The sequence below is a fragment of the Callorhinus ursinus genome, unplaced genomic scaffold (genome assembly GCF_003265705.2).
Source record: "Callorhinus ursinus isolate GAN/ISIS: 27379988/994484 unplaced genomic scaffold, GSC_fseal_2.0 scaffold12, whole genome shotgun sequence".
Classification (NCBI taxonomy): Eukaryota; Metazoa; Chordata; class Mammalia; order Carnivora; family Otariidae; genus Callorhinus; species Callorhinus ursinus.
In genome coordinates this window covers 62,840,353-62,853,239 of record NW_027397074.1, presented here as the reverse complement: position 1 = coordinate 62,853,239, position 12,887 = coordinate 62,840,353, and the positions used below count along the sequence as shown (strand labels likewise).

At 38.7% G+C, this 12,887-nt stretch overlaps 1 protein-coding gene across 5 annotated transcripts in view; it reads right to left on the bottom strand.

The window, feature by feature from the left end:
* PTPRZ1 (protein tyrosine phosphatase receptor type Z1) overlaps window positions 1–12,887 on the bottom strand; it is a 170,189-nt gene that overhangs the window by 73,274 nt on the left and 84,028 nt on the right. For all 5 annotated transcript variants that reach the window (XM_025865777.2, XM_073899127.1, XM_073899129.1 and 2 more), the window contains exons 3-6: window positions 8,234–8,413; window positions 5,707–5,858; window positions 2,471–2,566; window positions 1,915–1,981 (exon numbers count right to left, since the gene is read on the bottom strand). In XM_025865777.2, the coding sequence (XP_025721562.2) occupies window positions 1,915–1,981; window positions 2,471–2,566; window positions 5,707–5,858; window positions 8,234–8,413 (495 nt within the window). The remainder of the gene's footprint in view (window positions 1–1,914; window positions 1,982–2,470; window positions 2,567–5,706; window positions 5,859–8,233; window positions 8,414–12,887) is intronic.

Sequence of the window (12,887 nt, the reverse complement as noted above, 5' to 3'; positions counted from 1 at the left end):
TAGGGAGACAGAAAACAGTAATGGAGGGCAGATGAGGATGTGTTCCCAGGCAGTCCGAGAGACTGTAAGTTCTGCTTCCAAATGGAGAGCCGGGATAGAGGCAGAATCGTGTTGTTGGCAATCCAGATTCTCAGGGAGGTTATTATGTGGCAGCAAGTGCTCTGATGAAGCGCCTCCCTCAATGGCTTGCAGACAGTGAATGTTAAAAAGTAAACTTTAGGGCGCCTGGGTGGCTCAGTTGGTTAAGCGACTGCCTTCGGCTCAGGTCATGATCCTGGAGTCCCGGGATCGAGTCCCACATCGGGCTCCCTGCTCAGCGGGGGGTCTGCTTCTCCCTCTGACCCTCTTCCCTCTCGTGCTTTCTATCTCTCATTCTCTCTCTCTCTCAAATAAATAAATAAAATCTTTAAAAAAAAAAAGTAAACTTTAGCCAAAGAGCATGAGCAAAGTGGTTCTTAAGCTCATACGACCCTCATATGATGGCCAAAATGCCACAGTGACCCAAGTCAGGACCGACAAGTCAGTGTTAACACCACTCTTGTTGGCCCCACAGGCTGATGCCAGGCCCCAGAACATTCAGACTTCATATTTTACACAAGTTTCAGTGTAGGAATTCAAGCCAGCTGCCTTCTTCCAGTCTTGATAGAATCCACTTTCTGACTAAATGAGGGAAAAATTAGGAGTGGCTTATGGCATTCAGTGTTGAATTTTGCAATCTAGTGGATGGAGGGAGATAACAACTTCAACTTGCGTTGATTGCACCTTTCAAAAAAACCCAATACAAGCAGCATTGCATGAGCTCACAAATTCCTGACTTCTGAAAAGTTCTGTCAATTAAGGTCCTCACATGTGATTGAAAAGATGAATCAATCCTAGGCCTGGCTTTTGCTTTCCAAAAGGATCTGTATGAATTTTGTTCCTGATTTCAAGAGTTTGCAGCTTGCCAGAGAGGAATAATCCTTATTTTATTAATAACTCAGGGCAGCATTAATACCGTGTGTGTGGACGCCTACTAAAAGTAAAATAACAATAATAACAGGGTTGCTGTCTCCTGCCAATCTTGTTACAAGCATTCGCTGTGACAAATGACAAGATCCATGAGCTAGCAGGCAGAAAAATATCAAAGCATATGGCATCTTTTTTTTATGTAAGTGTTCGCCTCCTTCCAATACCCTGTTATAATGGTTAAGCAAAGGGCCTTTTGGGGAAACCACCAGGAAATAAATTTTAACTTGAGTAATAATTCTCTTTTCACTTTAAGATATGATTTTTTATAAAATTAACTGGTTTCAGATTATAAATTAGTCTTTAACAAATGTACAATGCAGACAGAAGAGATAAAAACATTTTATTTTTTATTTTTTTAAAGATCTATTTATTTGAGAGAGAGAGAGAGAGAGTGCGAGCACAAGTGCACGTTTGCAAGTGCAAGGGAGGGGCAGAGGGGTAGAGAAAGAGAGAGAACCCCAAGTAGACTCCTCGCTGAGCATGGAGTCCAACCTGGGGCTCCATCCCAAAACCTGAAATCATAACCTCAGCCAAAATCAAGAGTCGGACGCTTAACCAACTGAACCACCCAGGCGCCCCAGAATAAATACATTTTGAATGCATGATGTAATTAGATTATTTTCAAGAATAAAATTAGAAAACTTCAACTTCCTACTTATATTAACATTTGATGATTTTTACCTGACAAAAATTTCAGAAAGAATGTTCTTTAGTGAGACATATATAAATAAATTTCAGATAAAAAGTTCTTTTGTGAGACATGTATAAATTGTATAAAAAGATGGGTTCCCTTTGAAAGGGTCTTTCCTTCCTCCTTTTGGAACAACTGATTTTTGTAATTTTATAAAAATTCATAATCATCCAAAATAGAAATCTAGAAGAAAGAGATTTCTCCAAATAGCTTACCAAAACGACTAACACGCTCGACTCCATCAATAATTGCTCTGTAATCCAAATTTTCTTCTATTCCAACCTATTAAAGAAGAATGACATTCTAAGAATGGGATAAAATATTGGATTAACTCTTCGATAAAATGAAAAGATTAGTGAATTCCATTTTACATATCCAAAAGTAAAAACCTCCAAATGCATACTTTTTTTTCACAAGATAAAAACAAAACAAACGAAAAAACAGCTACGTTTGAAATTTTCCAGTGAGAAAAGTACACTTTAAAAATGTTGATTCAGTCTCTGCTCTATACCCTGATGATGCTTTGCATGTACACATAAGCAAATCTGTGCACTCACGAATGGTTTGCTCCAGCAAGAAATGACGTACCCAATTAATGAATGCAAGAGTCCCCTTTTAAACCTACCAGCCAACCGACTGTTCTGTTTGAAAATGATCACCAATTATCACACTTGTGAGCTCTTATATTTGTGACAAAGTATGCTTTGATATGTCACATCATGTGATTAAAGAAGGAATTAAGTTAGTATTAAATCTATGTATAATAATTACCTCAAATAAAATGGATAAAGCTCTTAACTTTCCTTTTCCTTTTACTGCTTCCTCAAAACTTGAAAATCGGTCCGCATCAAAGCAGTAGATTTGCATCTATGAAATGTAACGACAGCTTTATTATATACAAAGACATCACAAAAGTCACCAGAGACAATAAAATAATTTACCAATTCAGTAAATACTGTTTGAAAAACTCTGTAAACTGCATAATTCTATATTCTTAGTTTCAAAATATTTTATCATCAATTACACATATATACAACTGCATTTACTATCACTATCATCCTTCAGTGAGGAAGGAAATACAAAGTTAGACACATCTAGGACAATTATCTAATGTAATAAGTTATCAAATGTTATTTTAACTATTTTGCTGGCATTCTTTCAAATATGGTTTCATTCTTTGATTGGACACGCCTTTCTTGATGGTCTGAGTTACCTTTTTGGACATTATCATACTGCGTTCTATTTTTTTCTAATACAAGATTTATTTATTTATTTGAGAGAGCAGGCTGGAGGGGCAGAGGGAGAGGGAGAGAGAGCCCCAAGCAGACTCTGCACTGAACATGGAGCCTGACTCAGGGCTCAATCCTACGACCCGGAGACCATGACCAGAGCCAAAAACCAAGTCAGGCGCTCACCCGACTGCACCACCCAGGTGCCCCATACTGCATGCTGTTAATGGTGAAACTCTCAAGGACTTTCTGCTTCTATCTAAAAAATACCAAGAAGAATTTTAAGTTCCTTATCCTAAGTGTTCTCTTCGGCTGCCAGGCTATATTCCTTGTTAATTTCTACTGCAGCCCATGTATCTGTTGACAATGGCCCCTACTCTCACTTGTAATTTGGTGCTTCCCATGTGATGAGCTTGGAAATCAGGTAATTTAGCTAGTTAGAAGAATAATTAAGGGAGGAGCAGAACGCCTCTGTGAAGACTAATGCTTGGTTAGGGCTATGACCGGAGAAACCGCAGGTGTGGGGCAGAGGATGGCAGTGGCTCCGACCTTGGGTGATGGCAAAGCCTTTTCAGAGAAAGAATTGCTAAAGTAACCCCTGAAGGATGAGCAGCTTACAAACTGACCAACAAAAAGATGAATGTATGTTCAGGTCAGTGGGGCCGGCTTGGGAAGGGCCAGTAGGCAAGAAAGAAGGAGAACTGTGGGAAGTGGGAAGTAATTGGCTGCGACTGCAGCTGAGCACGTGGCAGAGAAGAGACGGAGCCGGAGGGACAGGCAGGAGCCACACCAGGAAGCCCACGAGGCAGTCCCAGCCCTTTGCTCCTGAGAGCAACAGAGAACACTGGACGTGCTTCGTCTAACAGGGGTGGGGAGGTGGCAGCACTGGGGTGAAGAGGGCGCGCAGTATGGCGGAGAATAAGACCAGAGATGGGGAGACCAGCTGGGGAATATTTAACAATCTAAGTAAGAGACAAAGGTGGTTCGAACTTCCTTCTGCCTTCCCACATCATTTAGGGGCAGAACTAAGACCTCAGACCTTGTAGGATGCAGGAGACCAGAAAAAAAAAGACCAAGTCAAGGATATGCGCGAGTTTCCCCGCTTGCCCAATTACACGGAGAGGGTTTAAAGAAAGAAAAGCAACAAACAAACAATCCCTCTGAGAGAACTTGAGAGGCTTTTTAAATAAGAAAATATTTGAGGTTTAGTGCACAGATTCTGTACCATTTATTTTGCTGGCTCAGGGCTTTTTTTGTTGTTAGGGTTTTTCTTGATTTTCCTCTTTGCTCTAAAGAAGTAGTATTGTGACAGAGCTAAACTCTCCGAAATGACAATGTTGTATGTTTAATGAATTGACTTTTATTTCTTTGACAAACCAAATGTGATAAATGCGCTTTTCTTTAAGCATATTTAATATATTGAAAAACATAAATTTACAAGCTATAAATTAGAATGTGCTTATCCACATTAAAATTTTTTAGTCCTATAGCAGGTAATTCACTCATCTTATTTTTATTGTCAATAACTATTTTGACTATAAAAGTAATACAGTTTCATTATAAATGATTTTAAAAGTATGGGAATTTTAAAGGAGAGGAGAAAAGGTACCTAAAATGCCATCACCCAGGGAAAATCACTATTCATGTCTTTTTGGTTTCCCTCAAATTTTTTTACAACAGTAATAATTCCCTCTCTCATTTAATCCTCATAATAACTTCATCAGGCAGGTGCTACTACTCTTCTGTCAATTTCACAAGGGAGCCATGGAAGCTTAGGTAAATTAAATATTTGTATAATGTCATGTCGATAACTAACACCTAAACGGTGAAGTAAGTATTCAAACCTAGTCCATTTGACTCAGATTCTGGGCCCTTAGTCACTACTTAATCAGTTTTCATGTTTTACAAAATCAGAATGCTGATACTGCACATACTGTTTTATATTCTGCTTTTAACAAGCAGTAATATCTTAAAAAAGAAAAACCCATTAATATCTTATGATGAACCTTTTTGTGTAAATAAATTATTCAAACACATGGTTTTTACAAGATCTGTAATATTCCATCATAATGTATTTTTAAAATATATTTTTATTTTTCAGTAATCTCACAACCCCAAGATCAAGAGTTGCACGGTCTACTGACTGAGCCAGCCGGGAGCCCCTCCATCATAAGGTATTTAATCATTTCCTTTTCTTTCAACTTTTCATTACTGTGCATAAATCTCTGCACATACATTTTTGAGCATGTCTTTGTTTTTTAGACTACATTATTACAAGTGGAGATGGCGGGCACTGGGAATGAAACATTTAAAGTTCTGGATAAAAACAAGGAAACTAAAAATTTATACTCTCTCTAGACATGTATGAAAGTGTTTGTTTCACTGCATACTCATTATTTATTATAATTATACTTTTTAAACCAATTTTTAAAGCCAAAAAATCCTCTCATTTCATTTTGCATTTCTTTGATTCTCCAGTAAATTGAAGAAATTTCCCCTTTCTCCCCCTCCTGAGCTGTGGAAGGAATTTCATCTATTCTTTTACTCATCAGCATTGGCTGGTCAGACGTCTACAGTGTGGCACTCTGGTTGCCAGGAAGTGGAAAATCAAGTATGGGTGCTACTGAGTTTAGTCTAGTGAGGAAGGAAGATCTTAACCAAGAAATGAAATATAACTATAAATTATAAAATTGGATTATAAATGAATCAAATTATATGCTACCCAAAATCTCAATGATTTAGAAAATGAAACAATAGCCAGTAGAACCAGTGACTTACTTCAAGTGGAAATTTTTGTCCTTCTAAACTATGTTCCGATCCTTCCGAAGACATATTGCATTTTCCCCAGTGGAAAGTTATCTTGCTTGCTTTGAACACCACTTCTGAAACTCCTCCACTGAGACGGTAGTCATTAGTGAGATTAATTTCCACTTTAAAGAAAAAACACAAAATTGCATCTGTGTTTTGGAAAATCAAAATCACAAATTTCAACTACATTTTCTCCTATCAAAGGTACATTAAGAAAGTCATTTATCTGATAAATAAATAATAGCACAATAATAATAAATAAAAAATACTTAAGGCTTCATTTGGACGCTGAACTCGTAACTATGCAAAATACACTCTATGTATCCTATTGCCCCAAATATAAACTAAAACAAAGACCTCGACTGCTGTATGACTCTAAAAGCAGGAGACCACCAGTCCACCTGCCCTGTTCCGTTTGGTGTCCTAGGATTGCCATTCCCCCAGAGCTCTGCTTTCCTAAGGCATCTGCTGGTAGTGAGGGAACAGAGCAAAGAGAGAGGGAATAGAAGATGGAGAAGAAAATCTTCTCTTGGGAGTGTCCCCCACCTTCTTACTTTCAACACTTCCTACTCCTTATCAGGCAGCTGTTTTTGTCCCATCTCCTTATCCCTGCAAGCAAGCATCATCCCAGGCTTCATCAGGCTCCAGAACTTGTCCCACACTGTGGCAAGAAAGGTGGGAAATCCATTCCCATTGACGGGGTTTAGCCATGTGATGTTTGCACCCTGAGTGGCAACCCAGAATCTTAAACTCTCCTCTTTGAGTTCCACAGCAGATATTTTGACTTTATCTTACAAATGGTCTGAAGATTAATGTTTCTTTTGTGAGTCTTATGCAAGATTTTAATGTCTCTCCATCAGATTTAAATAGTCTTTGTTCCATTAGGCAGAAACCACTGTTGGCATTAGGGACTGAATCTAACATCTTGGCCAGCTAGCTAGAGATCTAAACTTCCCTTAGTAATAACAACAACAACAACAAGCACAATAGCAATAATGCTCAACATTCATGTATCACTTACAATGTGCTATGTGTTACACGGAATACTTTACATGTGCTAAACATTTGATTTTTACAGAACCTCACACAATGAAGGAAGAGATACCATTAGAGTACATTTTACAGATAAGGAAACTGAATCAGGGAGAGTTTAAATAATTTGCTGAAGGTTCCACTTTAAAGAGCCAATAGTGGGGTGCCTGGGCGGCTCAGTCTTTAAGCGTCTGCCTTCGGCTCAGGTCATGATCTCAGGGTACTGGTATTGAGCCCTGCATTGGGCTTCCTGCTCTATGGGAAGCCTGCTTCTCCCTCTCCCACTCCCCCTGCTTGTGTTCCCTCTCTTGCTGTGTCTCTCTCTGTCAAATAAATAAAATCTTAAAAAAAAAAAAGAGCCAGTAGTGACCCTAAAAAGCATGGCTCTAAAGATCAACTGCTTGACCCCATACTCTGCTAAGAAAAATAGAGCAGAGGTTACATGCTCTACTTCTTTGTAACATCCCTCAAAACTGGTAATAAACATGTCAAGATTTGGGGCAATATGATTTTATGTATTTAATTAACATCTTATATAATAATTTTGTTAATTATTCATTAATTAAGAAACATCTACCAAATGCTTATTATGTATCAGGAACTGATACAGAAAAATTCCTACCCTCATGGGACTTAAAATTAAATTACTACATTTAAATAATTGCATTACCAAAATATCGAGAATAGAGAAAAAACTCGCTACTGATAAAACCACTCAACATAGCTACTATTATAATTTAGAAAATTTTTTTCCTATGACTATATTTGCTTTTATTATATAACTTCCTGATATACATATAATTTTGTTTAAACTATAGTATCAGAAAAGGAAAGCTGTTCACTTTCGAAAACTATTTTGTCCCCTACCATTCACTGGAATTTTTTATGGTATTATATTTTGCATGTTTAGAAAAAAAGACAGTCTTTTAAAAAAAGCAGAGAGTGCTTCCTAAGGACAGTATATAATTTTAAACTTTCTATATAGAAATGCTACTATTTTCTTTTCTTAAAATTTAATTATAGATGATTGCTTTTTTCATATCCCAATATTGAACATGGCATGAAGCTGAGCAAACAAGAGCCAACACAGTGTCTAAGAAAAGGAAATTTTGATTAACTAAGTGATTTAACCAGAGATGGAGTTATTAAATGACATAAGCTGTATACTGCATTATCTTTATCACGTCTTCTGTGGAGGCGTCATTATTCTATTATTGGAGAACATGATGTGATGACTTCGGTCATTTTATTTTTGTACACATTTTCAAAATGTTATCTAAACTTCTTATTTACTGGGTTCTATTTGGTTTCTTCTATCTACTGTTTCTAGGCAGTTCATAGTACATTACACAAAGAAAATGAAATGAAATAAAATGAAGGAAATGAAAATAAAATGAAACTGATATAAACATAATCTTAGCCCAATAAAAGTATTAAAGTCACAAACAAAATGCAAACATTTTACCTGTTTTCCCAGTGTTATGAATGAATGTGTTTTCCAAAGACGTTTTATCCCAACCCTGAAATTTAAGTTTCTTAAGATTCACGTTGACTTGGGTAAGATCTTCATCAATATTGATAGGAGACTGTTTGGGGCTACTACATGTTGGATATTTCTTTCCCCAGTTTTTTTGATTCAGTGCTCCTAGGGAAAGGAAAGGGTAAGAAGTTAGTTGCTTAAATTACTATGCAAAAGCTACATTTTATATTATAAAGTAGTTCAGACGTTACATAAAAATAGATACAACAGTGGAAAAAATGGAAACCTCTTTGAATCAGTTCATAAAACAACTGTGCATAGGTGTGGGTTCTGGGCTTTCCTGTGATACACTATAAAAAAGGCTTATAGAGAAGCTGCATTAAGTTCAGTGTTCAACAATGGCTTTGCTCAGCCATCAGACTCTTCCAAATCAACAGAAAGCCCCACTGCCATATCAGGTAGGTAGTCCGAGCCCAGCCAGGTTCCAGAGCGAAAGGCGTCCAGATGGCAGGTGTTAAATTTCGACTTCTTTAGCACTCTCCATGGGGCTAGTTCTCTTCAGACCTCTGTCACCCCTGCCATTGAATGATCTGGTTTAACTGTCATCTGCTCAGGGTCTGACTTATAAAAACATAATCACCATGCTCTCCTCGAAATATCTCCTCCTCTCTCTCTTTTTTTTTTTGTCTTGAAGCCTACCAGGTTTTATTGCTTAACAATGAGAAACAGAATGCAAGACTTTCTGTAAAGATTTTGCCTACACTGAAGTGAATTTCCACCTGTTCCACAGAATGCACAGTCCTTTGAAGCAAAGCTGCTCTGTGCTGCCTTTATTTCACACCTCCTGAAACCATGAACCATCTCTTGTAATCTTACGTCATTGGACATGACCTTAGCTAGAGCCCAAGCAACACTAAGAACAGGTATGTTTTATTTATGGGTCTTAAACTTTTCTTTTTCTACATGTCTCCAGGCATCCCATGAAAGAGCAGGGTGGCAGCATGGTTTTTGGCTTACCCCCCTTTCAAAAGTTTTTCTTTTAGAAAATGGGTACGGGTGGGGCGCCTGGGTGACTCAATCAGTTAAGCGTCTGCCTTCAGCTCTGGTCAAGGATCTCAGGGTCCTGGGATCAAGCTCTACCTCGGGCTCCCGGCTAAGCAGGGAGTCTGCTTCTCCCTCCACCCTGCCCCTCCCCACTGCTCGTGCTCTCTCTCTCTCTCTTTCTCTTGCTCAAATAAATAAATAAAATCTTAAAAAAAAAAAACAGAAAACGAATATGGGTAAAGCCAAGATTTTACATGGTTAATGTTTAGGGAAATTATAAATAAACATATCCTCTATACAACCATAGTCTATGCCATCTTGTTTTTGTGATAAAAGCATCAGAGAAGATTTTGACTTCCATGAAAAGCTTTCATAATGTGACAAAGCGAACTTTGCATAATCTAGCTCAGGAAAGAAATAATAATTAGTCATACCATGAAATGGCCTAGATAGCCAGGAAAAATTAGGTAATTCATCTCCTTGTGAGGCATCTACCAAAATCAACAGGTGCTGAAAACTCATTTTATTTTAAAATCTAGCTCTATTCCTAGAGTGTTGGAATACAGTGAGCTTTAAATTTGCCCAAGGGTGTGTATTTTGACTTCTAGGAACAGCTTTAACAATCTGAGTAATGATATGTTAATTTCACTGTAAAGAACACTGGCCTGTGGAAAAGAAAACACAGCTTGTTTCACTAATAGTGCAAGAGAAGCAGAGAGACTGCAGCATGAATCAGCAAGACCCTTTGTATTGCTTCAATTTTTTAATGCACTGCAATAAATTTCAAGCATCTTTAGGAAGAGTCTCACGGTTATGGTGCAACAAAAACTGTAAAGTGTCTCGTAACACTGCATATGATTAATTAACCTATTTCCCACATCATTTCGTGATCATCTCTGTGTGGTTCTAATTTGGCATATCCATCACTAAACACTTGGTTTCTGCCCTGAAATAAACTCCTCCTACGATCTCTGTCATCCCCTGAATGTAAAAGTCATCCCGATGCCTCTGGTTCCTTCTTAGCAAGCCCTTTTGGGTCTACCTTCAGATAATATCCTTAATCAGATGAATTCTCATCGCGACTGTTACCAGCCTCGCCCAGGCCACTGTCCCTGTGAGTCTATGTCTTGCTATCTCACAAGTAGCATTGCCCTCACCTAGGAGACTGTTAGGGAGCATCAGGCCTCCACCATAACGTTGCTAAGTCAGAATCTAATTTTAACCAGATCCCCAGAAGTTTCATATACACATTAAATTTTGAGAAGCAATGGCTTAGCCATTTTGAGTGCCTTCTAATTGGTCTCCAGCTTCTCTTGCCCCCCATCTACAAACCCGTTCTCTACCTACATGGTAGGCAGAAGTCTTTAGAAGTCTTTTTTTTTTTTTTTTAAAGATTTTACTTATTTATTTGAGAGAGAGAGAGAGAAAGCACACAAGCAGGGGGAACAGTAGAGGTAGAGGGAGAATCAGGCTCCCCGCTGAGCAGGGAGCCCAACGCGGGCCCCGATTCCAGTACCCCGGGATCATGACCTGAGCCGAAGGCAGATGCTTAACCGACTGAGCTACTCAGGCGCGCCCCTGTAGGCAGAATTCTGAGATGCCCTCCTGCCCCCAGCAAATTCCCATACTCGGTTGTACAGGTCCTGCATAATCTCTTCCACTCAAAGGTGGGCAGGCTGTGAATTTAACGGGATGGTCATTCCCTTAATTAGGTTACATTATATGACAAAGGTGATGGGAGTCCCTGCTGTGATAATGTTCTGTTAAAGAAGGGCGCAGTCAGAGCAAACTGGAGATGCAGAGAAAGATTCAAAGTGTGAGAGATTCTCCTTCTGGCTTTGAACAAGTACACTGCTAGGCTGGAAGAGGCGTACATATAGCTAGGATCTGAGAGCGCCCCCAGGCTGACGGCCAGCAAGGACAAACGCATAATATGCCAGTTACAAAAAGACAAATGCTGTGTGATTCCATTTACATGAGGTAGCTAAAGTAACCAAATTCACAGAGAGAGAAAGCAGAATGGTCGTTACCAGGAGATAGGGAGAGGGGAAAGGGGGAGCTGTTTAATGGGTACAGAATTTCAGATTTGCGAGATGGAAAGTTCTGGGGATCTGTTTTACAAGTGTGAGTACACTTAACACTACTGAACTGCACACTTAAAAATGGTTAAGACGGACAATTTTATGTTTTTTACCACAGTGGAAAAAATGGTTAAGATGGCAAAAACAAACAAACAAAAGACAGGGACCTGGACATCAATCTTGCCAAAAGGAAGTGAATCCTGCCAACAAGCTGCATAAACCCTAGGCTGCACATGAGCATACAGCCCAGCTAGCATCTTGGCTTTAGACTTATGAGACCTTGAGTAGAGACCCAGTTACGTAGTCCCTTCTCTCTGACTCCTGACCCATGGAAACTATGAGATAATAAATGTGTTTAAAAGCCACAAAATTTGGGGCACCTGGGTGACTCAGTCGATTAAGCATCTGACTCTTGATTTCCACTCAGGTCATGATCTCTGGGTCATGAGATCGAGCCCTGAGTGGAGCCCTGTGTCAGGCTCTGTGCTCAATGGGGATTCTCTTTCCCTCTCTGTCTGCCCCTCCCCCGATCACACTCTCTAAATAAAATAAATAAATAAAATCTTTAAAAAAAATAAAATCCACTAAATTTGTAGCAATTTGTTATGCTGCATAAGAAAACTAATACAATTAATAACTAAAGTAATCTTTTAACATATATATCAAATCATGTGTCACTTCCTGATCTGGGTTCCTCCAATGCCTTTTCATCCCACCCAGAAGAAAATAAAAGCTCCATTCCACCAAGAGGTCCTCTAAGAGATCATCATTCCTATTCCCTCCGATCTCATTTCCTACCCTTCAGCATTAATCACTACTCCAGTCACACAGGCTTCTTTTCTTTCCCTGGAGCATGGAAGCCTCGGGGCTTGGCATTTGCTGCCACTTCTTCCAGGAATGCTTCCTGGACTGCTCTGTTCCATGCCTGCAAGGCTCACTCACTTATTCTCCCACTTCTATCAGGTTTCTGCTCAAATGCATCTCTTTGGGGAGGCTCTCTCTGAGCATCCTGACACTTCTCTCCCTCCCCTCTCCTTACTTTATTTTTGTTCTCCTAAAATATCATGTTTATTTATTTGTTTCCACACCCTGAAGCTAGAAAAAAAAAGCCTGGCACGTAGTACATGTTCAATAAATACTGGCTAAATGCCTACATCAGACAAACAAAAAATGATCATGTTTTTTGTTTCATGAGTTTAAAACCTGAAAGAAATCTAACATGAAATGGCAACAGAAAAACAATAAACAATTAAAAAAATTTCTAAAATCAGCTGTAGGTCATATTTGACCGTTTATTACATGACAATTATGTCGACTGGTCTCTACTAATCTTCTGCTGAAGAATATCAAGAAAGACCTGTAAGTTTGGACATTTTATAGCATAATGACCCTAAGTGACTGGATTATGTGAAGTGTATCAAATGATTATATTGAGTGTGGATCCAGTTTAAAATACCAACTAGATCATGGTGCCAAGTACAGTACACGTTCAAGAAGACTTCTGAATTTTTGTG